This window comes from Aricia agestis, chromosome 11 (genome assembly GCF_905147365.1).
Source record: "Aricia agestis chromosome 11, ilAriAges1.1, whole genome shotgun sequence".
In the NCBI taxonomy this organism is placed as follows: Eukaryota; Metazoa; Arthropoda; class Insecta; order Lepidoptera; family Lycaenidae; genus Aricia; species Aricia agestis.
The window spans coordinates 13,421,991-13,446,058 of record NC_056416.1 but is presented as its reverse complement, the minus strand read 5'-3'; the positions used below and the strand labels follow the sequence as shown (position 1 = coordinate 13,446,058).

The following is a 24,068-nucleotide window of genomic DNA, read 5'->3' as shown; positions in this document are numbered from 1 at the left end:
AAAAAATCAGAAATTAAAGAAAATTTCTTTCATATCATCTTCAACAAAATTACATAGTAAAATATAAAAAAAATAAAGAAATCTGTAAGTCTGCGTTGTCAATTTCTCCCCATCTAGAGCCTAGACTTATTATACAATCAGTCTTCCAAAAATTTATTTCTAGGCTCGTCAAAAATACAACGAAACAATTCACCGGTCACAGTAACGAAAATCCGTAATCGCAATTTGCGTTAGTGTGGACCGATTAAGGCTGTTTGCACACGAACACCGTGAAACGCAGAAAAATAGAGCGCAATATAAAAAGGAATGAATTTGAATGAATACAGTTTTGATTTGGCGGGCGACGAGAGTGCATCGAATAATGTATGTTATTTTTATGGTACATTCATAAAATGTCAAACCAACGTCAAACACGTTCTGATTGGTCGACTCCAAAGTGAATAAATTTGTTTGAGGGTTAACGCCTCTAGTCCACCGTAGCTGCGAACTGCGAAATCTCTGCGAAACATCAATAGAGCGAGATGCAATATAACGCTCTGTCGTGTGGCAGATGAGACAGTAAATCGGTTCGCCGCTGTTTCGCAGTTCGCAGCGTCGGTGGACTAGAGGCGTTAGAGACTATTTGGTAGAATTCTTAGAATTCTGCTGTTTGGTAGAATTTGACCTGAATCAAAGTTGTATTAACTTTTCCCTGAATCAGGAGGCCTACAATGAAACCGTTTTGAGACACAAACGATCGAATCGGAATGCCGCGTTTCATTCTAACAACGTAATTTCACGTTTGTTAGAGTGGGACGGGGCATTCCAATTCGTTCATTTGAGTCTCAATACGGTTTCGTTTTAGGGCCCCTGGATACTGTTTTTTAAACCCTTTTCTGCGGTTTGCGTCAGTGTGCAAACAGTCTATTATGACATTGAATATGAAACAAAGCAAGTGACAGAACATGGTCGCGCCTCGCGATATCACAGCCGACGGCCGCCGCCGCCCAACGATGACGAATACTCAACGCGAGCCCCATTCACTACCTAGCTCGTTCAGTGACCTAGCAACGAAATTACTCCTAAGTTTCTATCCGCCCGTCTACGTGAGGCATACAGTTGCAATAAATGACGTTTTAGAATCTACAACCGGTCCTACAACTATATTGTTAATTATGATTTCATATGGATTTAATAGATATACGTTATTATATTTTTCTAATAAATATAGTGAATAAACATGTCGAATAAGCTATAAATGTATAATTTGGAATTTCCTCTATATAAATTGATACATAATTTTACAACATGATCGCAAGAACGTTAAACGTTTCATATTAAACCAGTGAGAAATTCAACAAACGGTCACTGTCACATTTCGCTACTTCACACTACACCTTCTACGCACGCACGCTGCACGTATACGCATACGCACTTTGCGTACATTTCAATTACATTTTAATGGTACACAGTTATTTACTTTAGCACTTAAATACGCTAATTAATGTTACTTAAACATGTAAACAACGAGGCACCAACTTCAAGTTTCGCATGTAATTGAAAATCCCAACTTTTGGAAGATACACCGGAAGCGAAGTGACTCATTCAGATAAAGAAAATACATCAATAGCGGTTGGAAGTCACTCTTACTCGCTCATAAAGCGAACGTTACATCTCCCAAACTTATAATAACGAGCGAGAAAACGTTATGACATCGTGCTTTCTTCCTTTTATGCGCGAGGAAGCCAACAAGTAAACATTACACCGTCATGCTTGCTCCCTCACACATATAGCATACTAGCGAGAACAATATACGACCGCCATGTATCTTTATCTGAATTCCACTACGTCTTACAGGGTCTGCGGCGTGTGTTTGGACGGCTGCCTCCGCAGCCGCCGGCTCGGTCACTGTCAGTTATTCTTATCGAAGTTATGGAGAGCCCAGTTGAACGACGCCGTCCAAGAATTCTTCACTGCCTCAATAAATTTGAGACGAAAGTGCTCCATTGCTTTCTCCTCTGATAAATCCATTACCTGGTAATCAATGTATATTGATTAGTGATAATAACAGTTGTAATACACCATATTAAAATATACTTTTGAGTTGTTTTGAGTTAACTTGATTAATGTTTAAAAAATTTCATAATCACTTGAGTCTTGGTAAAACTTTTCCATTAGGGTTATATTACAACAAAATTGAGTTTAAGTATGGCGCAAGATATTTACCAAGGTCTCCCTGAGATACTGCAGGTCCTTCTCGGAGCTGAGCTCGGGCAGGCCGGTGGAGATCATCATGGAGAACAGCGACAGTATCAGGTGCCCGTGCTTGCGGAGTATCTTGAATGCCTGTTGGTACAAATAAACATATTACCAATACAGAAACATCATCAGAGTTTATGTGACTTACGATGTGCCCATACACTAGCTGAAACATTTGGGAAATTTTATATTGTTACTAGCTGACCCGGCAAACGTTGTTTTATAATAATAATAATAATAACGTTTATTTAACATAAGACATCACATTACACTACCAAAAGACAAAACACATTACAATACATAAAGAAAAATAAAAGAAAAATAATTACAAAAATAATAGCATAATAATATCATGAAGAACGGTACAAGTAGTGCATTGTCATGTCTACGGCCAAAAAGGACACCACTCAGGCGTATCACCGTGACGTACACCACAGTGCCTGGTATTATGTGGTTCCTAGTAAACCGTCATCTGAAAACAGGGACGGATAAGCACTCAGCAATACATTGTAACATACATTACATACAAAATATTATTTTATATATAAATATAATATATGGATTTCTATAAAATTATAAGATACTTACAATAATTAATATGAAAATATAATATAAAATAAGTACTATAATATTATGAGTAGTGCGTGTGACTCAGTGCTATGGCATGGTTATGCGGCGGACCCGTCCACCCGGCCTTTTTTGCCATATAAATTACTAGAGGAGGAGGAGGATTATCGCGCGGGAACCGTACATTTTTCCGGGATAAAAACTATCCTATGTCCTTTCTCGGGACTCAAGTATCTCCATGCCAAATTTCTGCAAAATCGGTTAAGCGATTTAAGCGTGAAGAGGTAACAGACAAACAGACAGCCAAACAGACAGACAGACGGACAGACAGACACACTTTCGCATTTGTAATATTAGTATGGAAGTACGGATGATAGTAAAGTTGACTACATAACGCCCGCAACCCCGTTGCGCCTAAATTAATTTATCACATTTACATTCTTCCGGGATAAAATCTATCCTATGGCCTTTCTCGGGACTCAAACTACCTCCATGCCAAATTTCAGCAAAATCGGTTCAGCGATTTAAGCATGAAGCAGTAACAGACAGACAGACAGACAGACAGACAGACGGACAGACAGACACACTTTAACATTTATAATATTAAAGTATATAGTATATATATGAAATAAATTGGGCTTGGGCGTTGGTGCGTAATTATGTGTATGCACGTGCGTGTATGTGACAGCGCTTGCTTGTACGCAAATAAAGACACGCGTACTTGACGTGTTTCGTTCACGCACGTACTACCAGAGAAGTCGATTCATAGGCAGATGACGGACCTGTATAATTTGGTCGCGTTATGTCAAACCCAGCCGACAGACCACAGTTGCCATTGAATTGACAATCTAATCAAATGACGTAGGTCCGTCAACTGCCAATGAATCAAATTTTTCGATTGTACAAAAGAACGTACATGTATGCGTAAATATGCGTACACGTTCATACACGTGCGTGCATGCGTACAAACACTTATTTGTGTATGTAGATTGTAGGTAGGTATATGTAGGCAGTACTGACCGTCTCGCACAGCTCTCGGAAGATCTTAAAGTCGAGCTGCTCGCTGACGCCGCCGCGTTGACCTTTATTGATGACGTGTATGAAGTCGTGGGTCAGAACAAACGGCACGCGCTCGCGCTTAAACCCGTACTTCTGCTTGAAGTGGCCGAGGAAATGACCGAAGTCTATGTGGAATAGCTGCGAAAAAAATATCCAATAATTAATAAATAATCTTCGGCATTGATGGTTCAATTAGACAAAGGGATTGAGCACGACATTTCCGGTGAAATATTATGCTCTGTTAGCCTTAATTTAACACATGTAAAAAGTAACAGAAGCTAGGTTTAAACCCTGTACTCACCTGACCAGTCTTCTTGACCATGATATTGTCGGGATGTCTGTCCGCTATACCCAACACGTAGGTAGCGACGCAGTAGCCCGCACAGCTCATTGTGAACTCCTCCACCGCTTTGTTGAACGCGTCCTCACCCGGGTTCTGTTTGCGCAGCCATTCTGTACAAAGAAACAATATTTTGTAGTGTTAAAACTTCTAGTTTTTTGACCCAATAGTATGTTTGTTTTTTTTTTATTTATTTAATTTAGGGCCGTCTATGGGCTCTGCGCCCATATCCTCTTTTTGCTATCTTTGTATTGTTTTTCGCACCAAGGATAATTGAAATAATATCATTAATAATTGTAATAATTGTAGTCCATCACGCCATGGACATTTTTTTTCTTTCTTTTTTTTATATATAATAGAATATAATAATATAATACTTATATATGTAATAACTAATAACAATAAATATATAATATATATACATACTTATATATATTTTTGTTTTATAAATTGCATAATAATAATAATGTTTTGAACGGTGTGGTTCCGGTGTGGCGGCCAGTAGATCCGACATTTTTAGATTTCCTAAGATATTATGCTGCTCCACTCTTTGTCTTTAGATGTTGTGACATTAGCTTGGTGGAGAGGGGTCACTCAAGCTGGGTGGAGTTTCTAGGGTATTGAAGAGATATCGTTCTGTGTCGAATCTATCAGATGCCAACCAGAGGAATATGTGAAATGCTTGGGAAAGGGCGAGGCTCTGTCGATCCCGCTGACCAGTCCAGGGTCCACACTTAGGTTTTAATAATTTATTTAGGACTTTTATTTCTGCCGATCTATGTAGTATGTTACAACCCGGTCAATACTCAATATATCAGTAGACCGGGTTGTAATATTATCGTCTGTACTAACGCCAATTTTGGTAAACGGACAGTAATATTATTAAAAAACTAGCTATCCCGGCAAACGTTTCTTTGCCATATAAAGTATTTCGCCACTATTATTTTATTGAGGTGACTAAATAAGTATGTCACCATGGCAACGTCCATCGCTATCCCGTCGCACAAACAATGGTCGCCGTCAGTCTCGAGTTGTAATAATTTACGATTATTTATTCAACAAATGCACTTATCAATATTAAAGGTACCCAGTAGCCGATTCTCAGACCCACTGAATATGCATATATAATTTGGTTAAAATCAGTAAAGCCGTTTCGGTATCTAATATTGTGACACGAGAATTTTATATATTAGATTACACGATATAAGTATAATGTTGTGTCCTTGTCTGTCAAGCCACGTTTCTATGATAACGGACAAAACGTCTGTATACTTGGTGTAGTTGATCTTTAACACGCCTTTATTAGCATAGGCTATCTTTGAGCACGATTTATATCTCCAGTTATAGTCCAATTAATTCGAAACTTTGCATACGTATGAGCCAATCTACGAATAATAAAAACTAAGGAAACGTAACCCCCATACGATTACCGTTTTATTTGGTTCCTTTCGAACTGTCATGTAACGTCAGGCTAACCGCTCAAGGCCACATAAATATTGCAAATGTATAGGGACGGTGCAGAGCGATGACACTGCCACTAGTGACGAGTAGCCGAAACTTTTACGAAAATTTTATTGACAAGCTCAAGTCAAGCTACGGAAAATTAAAGGATTTCTTGAGAAATTTGAGTATTTTCAAGCATTGTTGTATTCCCGGATGTTCTAATACATACAAGAAAAATAAAGGCAAATCGAACGATCTAAAATTTTACTATTTTCCTGCCAAAAGTATTCACATGCCATGGCTTATTGAAAAACGAAAGAAATGGATAAAAGCCGGTAAAACATATGTAAGTATTTAAAAATTTCCATGAATGTTATGTGTAGAATAGTAAAAACACTGAATTTTGTAGATTATAACCGTAAATTCATTTAGATGAACACAATATGAACGTAACCTATAACCGTTGCTTCTTTCAGTAAACATCCAAACTGGCTTCCAAGTTCCATCTAAATTTTACGTACCTATGCACCGCTCATTTAATTGGCCAAGATCGGAAAATCCTGTACACCCGGCATATAATATACCTACCTACAATTTTTCCTGGAGAAGAAAATAAAATTAACTCTTTTAAAAAAGAATTTCAAAGACATCAACTAGAATGCAACAAGTTGCATCAAAAGTAAGGATAATTTGGAGAAGTCCTGCCAGGAATTCAACACTGAGGCACAGAATATAATATAAAATAGTACTCCGTAATAGTGTTTATCTTGAACCATCTTGTCAAAGTGTTGGTTCTCAAAAGGATGATTCTTAAAGTAGGAAAACTATTAATAGTGCAGTCTTTGTGTGTTATTTAAAGAATACTTATATAGTGTTTGCACTGAAGAGGTACACTAGTTAAAAATAGTGACAGACAAAAGTTGTAAAGATGGTATCGAGCGAATCGCAGAAGGTTGATGAAATAAAAGCATTTATTTTAGTGCACTTGTTTTATTTTATTAATCCACAAGCATTTTCAGTAATTATTATAAATATTTTGCATCTTCATTATTTTATTGCAATATTTATCAAGTTTTTACTTTCTATGCTGACGGATGCTACTAAGTAATTACTTTTTCAGATATTTTCTTAGATAACTAGATAAGCTTTAAACATTTTTATTCACGCTTTCGTTCTTTGTTTACGGTTAGAAACTCATCCATACTCAATATTATAAATGCGAAAGTGTAGACGTCTGTTAGCACTTCACGCCCAAACCTCTGAACCAATTTTGCTGAAATTTGGTATGGATTTACTTTGAGCCCCGGGAAAGGACATAGGATACTTTTTATTCCGGGAAGATGTACGGTTCTCGCGAGATAAATGATTTTTGGCGCAACGGAGTTGCGGGCGTCATCTAGCCTTTTACTTTAATCCTTCGATCGCGGATTCTTGGAAATCTGTTGTTGGTCTCGCGGCCGCATGTGGCAACTTGGGAGTGTAAGTATTAAATCATTTTATAGTCTAAAACATATAAAAAACACTTATAAACTAGCCGGGGTCAAAGAGAATGCGAAGCCAAAGTCACTCACAAGTTACTTCTTTTACTCGCATCGTGTCGCTGCTGTCGAATTACGACGACCTCTATAGTTTTTGCACGGTCCCTATTGAAATGTATACCTAAGGTACATTTTTTTGAGAAGTATTGTAGAACAATATGTTTTTTGACATAGTTACTTTTCCTTATTTTTTATTATTCATAGGAGCCAATGCAATAATTTATTAAAATATTTACTATTATTATATCACTAAGGTCTTAGGAGTTAGGGTGTTACTCTTAACAATAAGTACATAAATTTACTTACGGAACAAATTGGCCTTCGATATAGTGGATGCGGCGTTGAAGAGCGCGCTCTGCTTCTGTATGTTGGCGACCGTCTCCGCGTCGTCCACAACCTCGATCATGCCCACGGCGTACTCCATAGATATGCAGTTGTACGGGTTCAGTCTGTATGTAATAAGTTTATAATTATTAATAATAATTTAATACTATACATGGTGCCATTAAACCTTGCGGACTCCTAATGATACCTAAGGCCTAAAAAAATAGCAAGATAGGTTTAATTGCACCCTGTATACAGTGCGACACCTTGTTAATAGCCACCGTGTTTAACGTAGTCATAACATAATGAATATGTCTGTATAATTCTACTGTACTTACTATTTCATAAAACGTTTTAAAGATAGGTTTCTTGAATTCAAATCAAAGAAATTATGTAATTTTACAGAACCACACATAATATGTTAGTGTAAGTTATCGGTTATACGTATTATACATTCGTATTTTTTAAAAGCGATCTGTTGAAATCCGTGCGTACCTACGTACTTGTGTACGTACGTGTACGCTTACGTGCGTGTACGCTCGTGTTCGTACGTACGTGAACTGTTCTCTGACCTACCTAAAGTCATATCCAGCGTTCTTCCACAGTCTATCCATGATTCTAAGCATCTGCAACGTGAACATATCCTGTCTCAGATCATCTCCTATCTTCAGTATGATGCGGATGTCAGAGCCGGTCGGGTCTACATTCTCGAACTCCAACAGTAGGGGCCGCATCTTGCTGTCCATCACTCTACACCGCTCCGGTCTGCAAAAAATGGTTATCTTGGTAAAGGCCTACAATGACCTTTTGGTGCTTGGCAAAAACTTTTCAAATGACCACTGTTGTGAACAGATAAAACTCTTGTCATAGGAAGGCAAGTCGTAAATTTGATTGCAACACTTTTAATTTTGCATGCATAGTATTATAAAGACGTTAGGACAAAAAAAATATAGTCTGTCAAGAAAGTGAAGAAATTAAAAAGTAGCAATATCGTAAAATCATCCCTTTCAAATCAATCTAAGAAAAAAGGGATGACACTACGATATTGCTACTTTTTAATTTCTTAAATGTACACAAAGCAAAAATATATTATGTAACTAGATGACACCCGCAACTCCGTTGCGCCAAAATTCGTTTATCGCGCGGGAACCGTACATTTGTCCGGGATAAAAATATCCTATGTCCTTTCTCGGGACTCAAAGTATCTCCATGCCAAATTTCAGCAAAATCGGTTCAGCGATTCGAGCGTGAAGAGGTAACAGACAGACAGACAGACAGACAGACAGACAGACACACTTTCGCATTTATAATATTAGTATGGATATGGATTCATTTGAAACAAAAAATAAATGTGCTCGAAAGAAAAACTATTAACAGTTTTTCTTTCGAGCACATTTATTTTTTTGTTCAAATGACTTATCTAACTAGAAGATGTTATTCTCAAACATATTTACGTTCTTATGGATAACCTCAGTAATTATTAGAAAAAAATTTGACATATTCTTGACGTTTTTTATGCACGTTACTCACTTGATACGTTTACAGAGCAGGCTGGGTATGAGTGGCGAGGCGAAGTCTCTTAACGTCTCAACGCAGTGCTGCTCCTGTAAATGCTGTTGCAGCGCCGCGCGCGCCTTCGATATCTCCTTCTTCTTGCGCACGCATTGACTCGCCCCTGGAGAAACATATTGATAAGCTCTATCATTTTCAAAAAATACTACTAGAAGCTTTGATATGTTGTGTACAGTTCCATCGTCACAGCCTCAATGCTGCGTCACTTTACATTATCGTTTATTATATGAAAAAATGCTCTAATTGGCCGAAACCTTTGTGGCGGCGCATCTCTAGAGGAGCGGTATTGTTTCAGCATGAGCATGGTGCGTTATTGTGTCGACACTGCGTCTTAGATACAGGGATACATACAATAAGTTGTTTCGTCGAGACGAATCGTTCTAATATATTTTAGTAGTAGAGTCGCTGAATGAGTTGCTAAGCGCAAAACTTGAGAACGGTTGAACGGATTGGGCTGATTTTAGTCTTGAAATATTCATAGAAGTCCAGGGAAGGTTTAAAAGTGACCTGTGACACGAAGTTCACCGGGACAGCTAGTTTACAATAAAAGTCAATCGACAAATGCCCTACTTCGTGATTGTACAGTGTTCAAGTCGGTCTACATCGTGAGTCGTGACTGTAGTCTCGAAGTAGGTCTACATCGTGACTGTAGTCTATCTTAGTATTGACTTCATTTATATATTTTTTTAAATGAAATAAGGGGGGCAAACGAGCAAACGGGTAACCTGATAGAAAGCAACTTCCGTCGCCCATGGACACTCGCAGCATCAGAAGAGCTGCAGGTGCGTTGCCGGCCTTTTAAAAGATAATAGGGGAGGGTAGGGAAGGGAATATGGGGAGGGTAGGGAAGGAAATAGGAGAGGGTAGGAAAGGGAAAAGGGTAGGGGATTGGGCCTCCGGTAAATTCACTCACTCGGCGAAACATAGCGCAAGCTTGACGCCGGTTTTCATATTAATTCCGGCCAATACTTACACTTGAGTTTGTCGAGACAGGTGATCTGTCGCATGAGGCTGGTGATGTGGTCCTGGCAGCCGCGGCAGTACGCCTCCAGCACCAGACCGAAACGCACCGACACTGACGGCACGTGCATCTCCGACCTAAGAACAGTAAATATTAATAGATAGTTATACGGTCGACAGACCTATACTCCGCGCTCGACCGCCGATTATTTATTATATTTATTTTTTAGAAATCCTCTTATTATATATTTTTGACAAATCCTCGAGACACGAACAATCTTTAACTGCAGGCTTAGCATGGCCGCTATTGAAAGGACTTACGGTAAAGTAGACAAAGTGATGGAAAAACAAAGGAAAGCTGTCAGTTTGTCAGCATAAACTGTCAGCGTTTCTATGCTTTCGCATTTCAACTGTGGCTGGGATAAGCCTGCTGGAGTGATATGCCTGACAATATAAAATTAAATAACGCATCAAAGCGAGTGTGTCAAAGTACGAGGGGTGGAATGTGCTTTTTTAAGAAGACTTTACTCAACCGTAAGACAGAAAAATTTAGTCAATAAGTTATAGAGGGAAAGAGAGGTTAGAGGGAAAGAGAAAGAAATAGAGAAAACATTTCTCTATTTCTTTCTCTTTCCCTCTCTAGCATTGACACTCACCTGAGATGCCAGAACAGGTAGTGTCCGATGGTCATGTTGTTGAATGCGCGTTGCAGCAGGAACACGGAGAGATCACACATGAGGTAGGACTCGTGTTTCAACGCCTGGACTAGCTGCAGCAAATATAGTAGGAGGTCCTCGTCACTGGAATAACATGTTTTGTTAGCAAAAATACGTTACACTCGGCTTCCTATCCACACATATAGTTAAAAACGTATTTAGGACGATTAGTAACAAAACCACACAGATAACAACTATTACTAGTCATACAACTTCATATATTGTCTCTTTCAATCAGAGTGTCGCACTTTTTCAGTGGAAATGAGTAAGCAAAATATTAGTGTGCAAGTGAAGCAACAGTCTTTTACATTTATTATCATTTAGACATTACTTTAGCCCCCAGATTAGTAAGGTTGACACGTGTTAAAGACAAATGACAAAAATCCACAGAATATCAATAAACATACCTGATAGTAGACAGACAGTCTACTGCGAAGCTTCTCACTGCGGCGTCGGCGTACGCGTAGTCGAGGAGCTCGAGCGCCGCCTCCACACGTAGGCGTGGCCACAGCGCGAGCGTGCGGGCGACGCGCGCCGCGTCCGCGCGCTCCGTCCACTCCACGCACGAGAGTAGTTTGGGTAGCAGGTGGGGGGCGCGCGTGCGGAAGAATTCTCTGGGAAAATAAATACATAAATAAATAAAGTTTTTGCTAAGTAACAATATTAAACCTCCTTACTTAAAAGGATATTTACACAGCCTATTCAAGGTACACTGTCTTCGTCTGTGAAGCTACTTTTTATTACCCGACTGCCAGGAGGGTTATGTGTTTGGCGCGTATCTTGTATGTTTGTAATATTCTTTATTACCTTGTATCTCCAGAACCGCTAAACGGATTTTCGCAATTGAGGTATCGTTAGATTTGTCTTAATGACCCAAGTGTTCTTAGATAGGTGACATTTAAAAAAACCAAAATGGCAGATGTTTGACGCCATATTGTGAGATAAAAAAAAATCTACCAAGCATATCGAGTGGGGTATCAAAATAAAGGATTTTAAACACTGATTCTAAATATGCATATAACTTGCAGTTTTAATATTAAATGGAACGATAAATCTACACTAATATTATAAAGTGGAAAGATTTGATTTTTTGTTTGTTTGGCTCCGAAACTACTGGACCGATTTGAAAAATTCTTTTACCATTGGAATTCTACATTATTTTTGCTGAACATAGGCTGAATTTTATTTTGGAAAAAATAGGGTAAGATATTTGGATTCTTCGGACGCAAGGTGTAAAAATCAACCAGAAAAGTTACTTATTTTACATACGCTGCCTAAACTATAAAGGATAGAACCATAAAATGTTCTAAGTATTTGTAGAACTTATAAATATCTACAAAAAAGTTCGCGACACACTATACGTATCTATGTCGAGTAAGGCACAATAACCATTTTTTTATTTAAAAATCTTGAATATTTTTGCACTACATTTAAACGCGTTTATTTTACTCATTCTTTTCATTATTACCAAAAATAATTATTCCATCACTAATTACAGTTTATGTACTATCAGAGAAGTTGATTCCTATGCAAATCGGGGACCTAAGTAGTTTGGTTGCGTTACGTCAAACCCAGCTGACAGATCACAATTAACATTGAATTGACATAATCGACCAAATAACGTTGGTCTGTAAATTGCATAGGGATCAACTTCCTCGATGGTACATAATATTTGGTCTTTGAATGAATAAAATTAGACATTTGGTTTTGAAATTATGGCGAAATTAAAATATTACGATAGTTGGCGTCACCAAGGCGGGAGCGCGTGCGGGAGGAAGACAATCTGTGCAGGGTGCAAGCCTGCGTATATTAACTGCGTCGTCGATGTCAGTGTTGGAGTCTGTGAATTGACCTGGGAATAATTTTGCTGACCGAGTCTTTCCTGGGTATGCTTTTTGCAGCGCTCACCGACATCCACGCGGGCGGAGCCGCGGCCAACCGCTAGTAATAAAATAAGAAAAAACCAAAATCCGCCTGCATGGATAAATACATACTTAATTAAAAATTAACTTACATTACTGAAACAAGATGAAAATTCAATGACAAAGTTTTAAAAAAACAATGATTTGGTACTTAAAACTAGAAACATACATTGAAACAGTACCAAACCTATGTACCTACGAGGGCTGCTATTTATGTATCCGGAATTAAAAAAAGAAACAAACATATATCATTTAATATGGTTTTATTGCTTTTCAAAATATTCGCCGCGATGATCGACACACTTTTGCATACGCTGGAACCAATTTTCATAGCACTTTTTCCATTCTGATTGAGGTATCTCCAAAACGTGCATTTTGAACGCATCAACAGCCTCTTCGCGGCTCGAAAAACGTTGACCACGTAATTTGTTCTTCGCGTATGGAAATAAAAAGAAATCGTTAGGTGCCAAATCAGGGCTGTACGGCGGATGACCAGTCAATTCGATCTTTTGACCCTCCAAAAACTCAGTTGTTTCAGCTGAGGTGTGACAGCTAGCATTGTCGTGATGTAATATGATTCTGCGTTGTCGGTTGTCCTTTCTTATTTCTTCAAAGACTTCTGGTAAACAAATGGTCGTATACCATTCAGAATTAACCGTTTTACGATTCTCTAATGGCACTGTAGCCACATGTCCATTAATTCCAAAAAAACAGGCGACCATTTGCTTCAAAGTACTTTTTGCACGAGTAACTTTTGTTGGTTTCGGCTCATCTTGGAACACCCACACCGTTGACTGTTGTTTAGTTTCGGGGTCATATGCATAGATCCAAGATTCATCACCTGTGTAGATATTATAAACGGCTTTTGACGTACCACGGTTGTATTTTTTTATCATTTTTTTGCACCAATCGACACGAGCCCGTTTTTGATCGATTGTCAAGTTGTGCGGAATCCAACGCGAACATATTTTTTTTACAGCCAAATGTTCGTGTAATATCTTATGTATGCTCGTCATACTTATGCCTAAGGACGCCTCTATCTCGCGATATGTAACATGACGATCACGCATTAGTAGTTCCCGCACAGCATCTATATTTTGTGGGACAACAGCTGTTTTTGGGCGACCTTCTTTATTTTCATCCGTGAGCATAGACCGCCCACGATTAAACTCACTGTACCAGTGATAAACAGTGGTTTTTGATGGTGCTTCATCTCCAAAAGTTGCGGTGAGCTGAATAAAGCACTGTTGTTGATTTAGCCCACGCCGAAAATCGTAGTAAATCATTGCACGAAAATGTTCACGCGTTAAATCCATGGCAAATGAAGACACGCAATTTTCAAAATGACGCCACAATGGAAAAATAATTGACAGTCACATGAAACAAAATGTATTCTTCAACCAAAGAGTTCTATTTTCAAATGTTGTAATTACTTTTTAAATATTGTTCTTGTAAGTGGCCAGTTCCGGATACATAAATAGCAGCCCTCGTATTATAACGTATTGTAGGTACACTTAGAAATATCAGCACGGTAGTTTTTCAATTTTGTATTAGATTGATTGTCGAAATAGTTAAGATGGCTACAACTAAAAAGTCGAAAATAAATTAATTAAAAATCAAAAAACCCCGACTGCAAAAAATGTTACTTAACTATAAAGAACTAAACAAGACCTAATTCTGCCGGAGGCATCGAATCCATGTTTTAATTGATACTACTCTTGCTTACGAGTTTCATGCCAGGATAAATAGAAGGTTACATAGAAAAATGTAGAAGAAGAAAGTGGATTATAAAATCAGTCGGAGGCATGTCGCACCAAGTTTAACATTAATTCATAAATCATAAAATATTATGCCTCCAACTGCGTTTTATAATCCACTTTCTTCTTCTACATTTTTCTATGTAACCTTCTATTTATCCTGACATGAAACTCGTAAGCAGTCGGAGGCATGTCGCACCAAGTTTAACATTAATTCATAAATCATAAAATATTATGCCTGCCATTTTTTTCCGTCGGGGTTTTTTAATTTTTAATTAATTTATTACATGTGTGCATAAAAAGACAAGCGCAAATTTCATCAAAATAAGTTAAATGTGAAGAAATAAATTGATAAAGACCTTCTTCTTTTTAGGATACACGATAAAGGAAGAGAGTCAATACAGTTTGTAATTTGAGTTAAAAAAATCATGTCAATGCTGTAGTATTTAAACTTGTAAAAAATGTTGTACACACCTGGAAGCCCATATATCCTTCTTCTCCTGTTCGTGCATCTCATACATGGGGTCCTTCTCCGCAGTGATGCACAGTTTCTCAAAGTCCTCGCTGAGTCGCGACATGGCTTCCGATGTCCCGTTCTCTAGCTGCTCGCCGTAAGCCTTCACTAGCTCTTGGTTTGGAAATAGGATCGGGTACTGACAGTCATAGCTGTGAAAAAATGTATTATTATTTAAGTAACAGCTACTACAAGTTGTGATTTAAAACAACTCTAGAATTGCATAATATAGTGCGAGCGTACGCAATGCGTACCGTACGCACTTTTACGTGCTCAGAGCTGAATTCAAACCGAAGAAAACTTCGAAAGTGTTTGTTCCTACTCACAATACCTAATGTTTGTTTGTTAATCTGATATTATGAAAAGCAAATATTTGTTTCATTGCATTGGATAGGTTCCGGAACCATTGTTCTAACTTCGATAATATTTGGCTCTATGCCGAAACAAAATTACATATTAACGCGGGAAAACGCACGATTCACACGGACTTATCTTCTACGTAAAGCAACTACTCTTAGGGGCTGCTTCACCACTTACGGATAGGTGCTAGATAACCTATCCACAACTTATCTAGCTCTTCACAATCCACAACTTATCTACAACTCTATCTGAGTCTATCTTGTGGATAGCCTAGCCTATCCGATGCTTATCAGTAAATGGTGAAGCAGCCCCATAAAGTATTGTCTACTCACTTTGAAAACCGCACTTGCAGCGCCGCACACTCATCCGAGTTGGGGTTAGAGACGACCGTTCCTAACGGATGTAGCAGCAAGTCGTCGCCCTGCGTGCCATCCGCGACGTGCGTCCACATGAATAGAGTGACACCGTCCGTACGCAACTGCTCCTTGTAGTCGAATATCATGGTGTTCGCCCACGCTAGACGGTTTATTGCATCCTGAATTACGAGAAAATGTTTAAAATCACTGGTATTATATTATGTTCTTCCTAAACTATTATTATTGAATAATTAAATCCGGTCGCTAAGTTTTGTAGTTTTGTAACAGTGGGACTGTATCGAATCAATATCGAAAATTAATAATTAATGTAAGATTATTTAGCAAAATCAACAGACAGATATAATTTTCGCATTATTTAAATGCATTTTTCATAAAATTTATCAGCTCCTAATATCCGGTCGCGAAGTACAGCGGGGCTAAAATGGTCACATTTAGCAATTCCTCTCAATCAATTCAGCAAATGAATTGTCAAAACTGTCAAACTGACAAATGTCAAATTAGTACTAATTACTAAATATGAATTGTAAGCGAACTTGCATTTTGCGATTTTCAAACAATGAATCATAACATGATTCATAATATGATTCTTCAAAGCGACCATTTTAGCCCCGCCGTACGTAACATACGTAACGTATTTAACGTTCATTGATTTCCTATCTCTTTCACTCGAAAACATTGCTATTGTTTATACAAGATAGCAATATTGTAGTGCACAAATGAAGCCAACTAGCGATAAAAATAATAATGAGAGATATTTAAATGTAAGCTGTATTTTATATTTATACTTGGGAGTAACAGATAGAATTATAAAACTTACCTTACTATCCTTCCCTCTTCTCTTGTTCTTGGCTTTAGATATCTCGTATATAACGAAACAGAGTCGTGCCATTCGCGGCACGTTACACACTTTGATGGGAAACGTTAGCTCCTCGTCCCACTGTGCCTCGCCTTCTTTAGACACAGTGGTGACTTTTGTTTTTTGCGGCTCACATAGTGATTTGCCCCCATGGTAGATACCGGCCTGACAGACCACCTGAAATAAAACGAATAAATGAATTATTAAAATTTAGAATGTGTTTAAATTTTTTATAATATGAAACAATAATTAATATTAGGATTTTGGGATATTATGTGTCAATCTTTACTTAACATTATGTGTCATCATATCTTGATACGATAGCTTACGCCAAAACTCGAAGTGGCTATTTATATTTAAGATAAAACTATATTGCATATTATCTAAAAATGCAGAGCCGATGCTCTTACATCGTCGCGCCACGCAACCCAGTGCAGCAGCAATTCGAACGCAAATCAATGTTTTTTTTTATGTAATAAGGGGTAAACGAGCAAACGGGTCACCTGATGGAAAGCAACTTCCGTCGCCCATGGACACTCGCAGCATCAGAAGAGCTGCAGGTGCGTTGCCGGCCTTTTAAGAGGGAATAGGGTAATAGGGAAGGGTAGGGAAGGGAAGGGTATAGGGTAGGGAAGGGAATAGGGTAGGGGATTGGGCCTCCGGTAAACTCACTCACTCGGCGAAACACAGCGCAAGCGCTGTTTCACGCCGGTTTTCTGTGAGAACGTGGTATTTCTCCGGTCGAGCCGGCGTGCCAAAGCGTCAGCTCCCACGTCAAAAATCGCATCTACATCGCATACAATCGTATCGCATCTATACATCCATACTAATATTATAAATGAAAAAATATATTATGTCTGTTTTACTGTTACCTCTTCACGCCCAAAACTCCGAACCGATTTTGCTGAAATTTAGTATAAAGATAGTTTGAGCCAAGTTAAAGGACTTATACTTTTTATCCCGGTAAACACCGGGAGAAAAAGTAAACCCGGTTATCGCGCGGTAAAAGTCATCTAGCCGTAAATAAAAATCAATTTTAAAGTCCTCCTGTTGCCGTGAAATTGCTTGCCTTAAACTTTATATGTAATAAGTACAGTAAAATATTTACCTCAACCAGTCTTCCTGGATCCACGTTCAGTCCACCCACAGTTCGAACTGTACATGAGTAATTCTTCTCTATATTCCATGACGACTCGTTATTCTTCTTCTTTCTTATAGTATTTGACTGTTCTGATGTAAGTCTTCTTCTCTCAGGTAATAGGTAGTTTTGAGTTTCGCTGGTTACTGCAAAAAAAAAAACATTGTAACTTTAATTTTAAACCATTGTAACTAAAATTTTTGCCTAGTATAAATACGTGAAATACTTAGGAAACAGTACAGTATTCAGTACTTACATAGTTTAAAACATTATTCTATATTATTTTCTGTGACTTTAATAATTTATAACAAACTTCATGTTAATCACTTCAGTGATTTAGACGTGAATTATTCATTGTCTTTTATACAAGATATGCAAGTTTCATTCTGTATTATACAGACAGTAAACTTGCATATCTTGAATAGAAGTATGAATATTAGATAACTTACGTGATACTTTATCCATGCTGACAGTCATGACTTGCGGGACTAGATCCTTAGCCAGTATCTCCTGGATATATAGGTACTGTATTAGAGGATGGTCGCCCAGCAAGTATTCCTCCCTGCCGCACACTTTGAGCACATAGTTGCGAGGGTTTTCCCCGCGCATGTTCAGCGAGTTGGCTTTCTTCCGTAGAATAGTCTCGATGTGCTGCTGCGGCGTTATATTCACGTGCACGTTTGACGAGAATGTAAACTGAAAAAAAAAATGTTCTATTTTCAAATATTTACTTTTTTTACAACGATAGGCGAACGAATTTTATGAAAAATAAATAAGACAATGCCAACCAGTATATTATAAGTTTATGATGCCAACTATTGTCACTCAAAACATTGTCATTCCAATTGTGAATGACAAAAATTCCACAATGTTGAAATCTAATATTGATCTACATAATATTGACGATAATACAATCGAGCCTCAAATTGAGCCTATAATAGAAGAGGATGAGAAAAAATCTGAAGAAACATTGAAGGAAGAAGACAGTGAGGTTTCGGAGCAAAGTGTAAAGTTAGAGTATCCAGAAAGAAAGTTGCATGGGTCTGAAGTCAGTGTCCGTCTTAGTTTACTAGGGAAAACAGCAGATGGAGATGGGTATTATAGCTAGAACTACACCTTATCGACACACCACCAAACGACACCACCAAACGACACCACCGGTGGTGTCATATGGAATCTCTAACCAAATGACACCACCGGTGGTGTCATATGGAATCTCTAGTCTATATGACACCACCAACTATTAGTGTTGTTACATAGTTGCTTAGTTGTTGATATGAAGACCCCAATTAAGTTCAAGCCATCCGGTGGTGTCATATGGAATCTCTAGTCTATATGACACCACCAACTATTAGTGATGTTACATAGTTTCTTAGTTAGCCGTCCGGTGGTGTCGTTTTGGTAGTGTCAAGTAGAAAGAAGGGACCTTATTCCATGATTAGTGCTAGATGCAGAATGCAGGTATTACACAAAATAACAAATAAAGTCATATCCAACATTATAAGTAACAGAGACCTTAAAACAGTGAATTTAGGTTTGAATTAACAGCTAATTTTTGTTGCTGGACAAATGTATTTAGAATAAATGTGTGTAATTTCCTATGACCAATCAGGCTATTCCCCTAATATAAAGATATGTTCACAGGTACACTTATTTGAAAGCTAAATGCACAGGAATGAAATTAACCGATATTTCAGCAATATGCGCATTTAAACATCTGCTTTACGTGGACGTTTCTGACAACTTTCTAACTTTAGACAGCTTGCAAGTAATAACTACTCTACCATATCTTGTTCTCATACATGCAGATAAAAATTTGCTACAATCTGCTGCATTAAAACCTATGAAGTACATGCAAGTGATGATACTAAATAACAATGAAATAACATCAGTAAATGATGTTTATCAACCTGAACTATGCACCTTGGAGGCTGGTTATAATAAAATTGAAAAAATTGAATTTAACAAAAGAATGGAGACAATAAAAGTATTAGATTTCAGATACAACTTCATCAGTGATCTATCTGACTTAGATTTTGTAAACATGGACAGCCTATACCTGGCTGGAAACAAAATAAGAAGCCTTGAAGGTATAGGAAAATTAGTGAATCTAAGAATACTCCATGTGAGAGATAATCCAATAAAACTTTTAAATGGTTTTGAGCCGGACATGAAAAAACTACAGTATGTGAACCTTCGTGACTGTAAAGTGATGACACATAAACAAATTAAGAAATTGAGAGTAGGTAACATTATTTTATGTGCTTGCACCATCTGAGTTGTATTATATACTATTAGTATTATATATAATACATAAACTATTGTAATAAAATGAATAGAAATTGTACAAAAGATCACTAATAATCCAGATTTGTGCAAGAAAGTCTGAATTTTATATTCAATTTAAGCATATTCAATCATAATTTTAGGTATTGGAAAGCCTAGATACAATAATATTGAGAGGTTGTCCAATCATGGGGGCCATAGATGATGATGCCGAGGTTGAAGAAGACGGTGAATTGAGGGTAGAGATCCTAGCTACTCTTCCTCGACTGAAGAGAATTAATAAGGGCATAGTTACCGCAGAAGAAAGGTAACATTCTTATATGACATTAATATATTATAGTTTACTTTAGTTTTGTTATTGAAGTAAAATGGGTGTGGTGTGTCACTTATCTTATGTAATAAACTTTAAATTGTTACACAAGTGACAAGCTATAACCATCATCACCTTCCATAAAAAGATGTCTACAATTTTGGTGACCAATGTTTTAATCTTTATCTCACAAAACTTTTAGAACTGAAGCAAACAATTTACTGAAAGAATGGATTGAAGAGGAAGAAGTGAATGAAGAGGAATCAGAGGGTGAAGAAGAACTAACAAGTGAAGAAAAGTCTCTAAACATGCCTTAAATTCTTAAAAATATGGTTCCCACACATAACTGCAAATTAGCATCACATCATAATGTTAATTTTTATATGAGTTTTGTAGCAGATATTTGCGATATGTGTGTCGCAGATATGTGTGGGAGCCCATAGTAAAAAATGTAAAAAATAAATATTTACCTCAGTATTTGGAACTTTAGTATTTAATATAAAATTATTATTATTATTTAGATGACTAATAAGTGTCTTGGGTACAGTGGGACGATCGGCAAGTCTCGGTGGGCAGTGGTAACGTAGCTTTTCCAGTCTAGTGCTCTGCATGCGCTTTATCAAACTCTCCTCTGCTAAATACCTCATTCTCACACGAAAGTCATTCACCTCTGAACTCCGTAAACTGTCAAATTCATTTAAACCTAAAACAAAAAAAACAGATTTTAAAAATACACAAAAGCTCTAGTTCAAATAAATTATTTGTAATGAAGGTGAATTATACTCTTTTGAATATTTTCTAAGTGCCTATAAGGCTAGTTAACAAATACTGACCTTTTCCAATTAAATGACTAATTTGGTTGTTCAGTAAATGCTCCCCCGGCCTCTCTATAGATCTTTCTATTATGATCAGCACTCCGAACACCGGTCTGATGTCTCTCACACGCTTATTCTCATCATCAACCTCTTCTGGTACAGCCAATGAGTTTATAAATTGGAATACATATCCAGACATCTCATGCAGCATACCAAATAGAGGTAGTTTGGCTGCAAGATCCCATAGCTCCTAAAAAAAAGAACATTGTTGAACATTTATTTATTTTTCCTCATTTTTTTCCACTCTCATTCTAAACACAATTCATATTATATATCAATGTCATTGTTTGTATCACTGTAAGTGCATGTGATTGTCACAATAAACAGTTTAGTGAGTTTCTATAACAAACCCCTTATCTGTTGGTATGTTACACAATAGTCTGACCCAGTTCTCTTGAGCAAAACAATGTCTTGATGGGTGACTCACAGCCTGAACGAGTATTAACTAATACTAACCTCTTTTACATCCTGTAGTGTTGCATCCCAACTCACAGTGAGTGGGAGATATATGGAGTTGGGCATCAGGCACGTCAGCTCCACATAGTCTGACGGCGTGGCCGTCCAATAGTCCCATGTATTGGGACAGCTCGGAGCAGGAACCATTGTTTAGATTTTTTTGACACTCTATGTAAATATTGTGATTACGATCATCCTAAATCATTATTTGCGAACGTCCAACACACACTGAGTGAAGCATTATTGCCGCCTGCAAATAAATTCGATAAACATCATCGATTAGGCAAAGCCGCGATGTTGAATCACTGCATTTCCTGGTATTTTGATGGGGTAAATCGCCATTCGAACTAAAACTGTCACTGTACACAACTGTTTAGTAATTCTCAGAAAACCGTAGCATTTTACCTTTTTGATAGCAGCTTACATTTCTAGTGTTATTGCTTTATTTAATTCAAATAAATGATTTATTTTGTAATAGTAAATAGAAAGATTACGTGCAATAATTGAGGCAAGTGAATGAATTGTCTATGACTATTGACTATTGGCCTCTTTGGCCTGACTTTGGCCTATGGCATTTTATTGGTTAATTTGTCTATGCTTATTGCTAGTGATGTCCTAGATTAAATTCGACTTGTTGCTTCACGCTTGTGGGCTGTACTACCGTCCTTACGATAAGTGCAATAAGTTGAATTTTTGGCAAATTTAATTTAGACCTTATGAATTCAATCGTGAGGTCTAAATTAAATTTGCCAAAAATGTACACTGCCGCAGTATAGCTTGCTTGTGCTGTTGTGGCATCATGGCATGTGTGATGTGGGCAAATGGCAATGGTATTAGCCGCCTTACGGCTTAAGGGGTTCATAGACGATCAGACAGCTTGGCGGCAAGCACGTATAGTCCGTCAAGAAAGTGAAGAAATTAAAAATTCATTATCATCATCCCATTTTTCTTAGATTGATTTGAAAGGGATGACACTACGATGTTGCCACTTTTTAATTTCTTCACTTTCTTGACAGACTATAGACTTTTGATACTGGGCGTTTTGTTTGCTAGATGCTTGTAGCTTGAGTGACTTGACTCTTGGCTACTCTTGAGTCTTGATTCAAGCATTTAGGTACGTGCTTGCTCCGCGCTTGATGTGTTTTTATATTTTTTTCTTGACGAGACGGCTCGACGCGGCGTTTTAACGATGTTGAGTGTTGACACTTGACAGTGCTATGCTGGATCAAGTTGCTTGACGGGCGATGCCGACAGCGGCGCGAAGAGGCGCGGCGAGGCGCGGCGAGGCCGGCAGAGGCGGCTCGCGTCGCCGCGGGTGGTCGCTTGTGGACGCTCGCGGCCGCTGGCGGCCGCACGCATCCTTCACAGCGCCGCACAGTGGATCGAAAATCGAGTTTCATAGACATAGGAACTTGAATTTCCAGATGTCATTTTTTTGGGCTGAAATATGTTTTCCTAGTTGTTATTACATAATAAAATATTGTAAAAATAATAAAATGTAAAATAATATAAAAAATAATATCTCTGGAATCGCATGGTTGGCCGTTATATCCTCACACACTATTATAGTACTAATTATTACTCACATTTTGGCATATTTTGTATTACGGCACCATTTGTACTTCATTTTGGTTAATTAAAAACTGTCCATTGGTACTTTATTTTGGTTAATTAAAAACTTAATTCAAATAGAAAGAAGAAAGAAATTATTATGGCGATATAATGTATCAACCCTCTCTTTTTCCAGTGTCCCCAGTAACAATTTAAAACTTCCAACTGAATTAAATTAAATTGTCTGGAACTACTTGACACATTATATTGTTTTTTTGTTAAATAATTCGTGTTCTTTACTATCATAAAAAAATTGTAACTCTCTTATTATTACACGTAGCTGCGTCTTTTTACATTTTATTATGTAATAACAACTAGGAGACCATATTTCAGCCCAAAAAAATGGCATCTGGAAATTCAAAATCTTATGTCTATGATACTCGATTTTCGATCCACTGTGCACCGCACGTCCGTCGGCGGAAAGTGCTCGCGGCACCTCGCGATGCCTCGAGTCGCGACGGCGCGCGCGGTCGCGGGAAGCCGCGAGCACTTTCCGCCGACGGTCGCGCGGCGCCTCGAGCACTTTTGAAGTTTTCAAGCGATACTAGTAGTTATAAATATGTAAATAAAGTTTAAAATTATTTCACACTAAAAGTGCTCTTCGCGCCGCTGCCGGCCGCTGCCGATCCGGTGCGAATTGGGCCTTATTTTAGAGCGCCTTCTGTTGTCAACTTGTCACATATTATATTAGAAATGCAGTAGGAGTTCTAAAAGATAAGATAGATTGATTATTATTTTACCAAGTGATAATATTATTAAACATAATATTCTAACGTATTAAAAACTATAAACAAAAACATAATAACTAATAAGTATGATTAGTTCTATGTTACAATGAAGTAAAAAATA

The 24,068-nt window shown here is 37.7% G+C and overlaps 2 protein-coding genes across 3 annotated transcripts; one reads left to right on the top strand and one right to left on the bottom strand.

Annotated features, from left to right (window-relative positions):
• Positions 1–690: 690 nt before the first annotated feature.
• On the bottom strand, positions 691–22,124 carry LOC121732034 (phosphatidylinositol 4,5-bisphosphate 3-kinase catalytic subunit delta isoform). Of its 2 annotated transcripts, XM_042121787.1 has the most exons (19): positions 22,014–22,124; positions 21,609–21,858; positions 21,111–21,342; positions 20,748–20,980; positions 18,131–18,377; positions 17,652–17,827; positions 16,505–16,720; positions 15,643–15,845; positions 14,911–15,102; positions 11,165–11,371; positions 10,698–10,841; positions 10,055–10,179; positions 9,040–9,184; positions 8,086–8,274; positions 7,492–7,634; positions 4,166–4,317; positions 3,826–4,002; positions 2,206–2,325; positions 691–2,013 (listed from the first exon to the last, which is right to left on the bottom strand). In XM_042121787.1, the coding sequence occupies exons 2-19, from the start codon at positions 21,753–21,755 to the stop codon at positions 1,891–1,893; spliced, it is 3,171 nt and encodes a 1,056-aa protein (XP_041977721.1). In that variant the 5' UTR covers positions 21,756–21,858; positions 22,014–22,124; the 3' UTR covers positions 691–1,890. The 2 variants fall into 2 exon arrangements, with proteins under 2 accessions (XP_041977721.1, XP_041977720.1); XM_042121786.1 differs by having other exon boundaries at positions 21,609–22,124.
• Positions 18,544–20,748, top strand: LOC121732044 (leucine-rich repeat-containing protein 23-like). The gene is made up of 4 exons (XM_042121809.1): positions 18,544–18,776; positions 19,326–19,923; positions 20,111–20,274; positions 20,480–20,748. The coding sequence occupies exons 1-4, from the start codon at positions 18,550–18,552 to the stop codon at positions 20,592–20,594; spliced, it is 1,104 nt and encodes a 367-aa protein (XP_041977743.1). The 5' UTR covers positions 18,544–18,549; the 3' UTR covers positions 20,595–20,748.
• Positions 22,125–24,068: the final 1,944 nt, after the last annotated feature.

Coding starts and splice junctions, on each gene's coding strand:
- LOC121732044 (XM_042121809.1), top strand. CDS start 18,550: ATGTTGAAATCTAATATTGATCTACATAATATTGACGATAATACAATC. Junction 18,777..19,325: donor AAAACAGCAGATGGAGATGG/GTATTATAGCTA, acceptor ATATGTTCACAG/GTACACTTATTTGAAAGCTA. Junction 20,275..20,479: donor ATAGTTACCGCAGAAGAAAG/GTAACATTCTTA, acceptor CAAAACTTTTAG/AACTGAAGCAAACAATTTAC.
- LOC121732034 (XM_042121786.1), bottom strand. CDS start 21,755: ATGGTTCCTGCTCCGAGCTGTCCCAATACATGGGACTATTGGACGGCC. Junction 11,372..14,910: donor AAGGATATATGGGCTTCCAG/GTGTGTACAACA, acceptor TTATTTTCCCAG/AGAATTCTTCCGCACGCGCG. Junction 2,014..2,205: donor AGTATCTCAGGGAGACCTTG/GTAAATATCTTG, acceptor ATTGATTACCAG/GTAATGGATTTATCAGAGGA.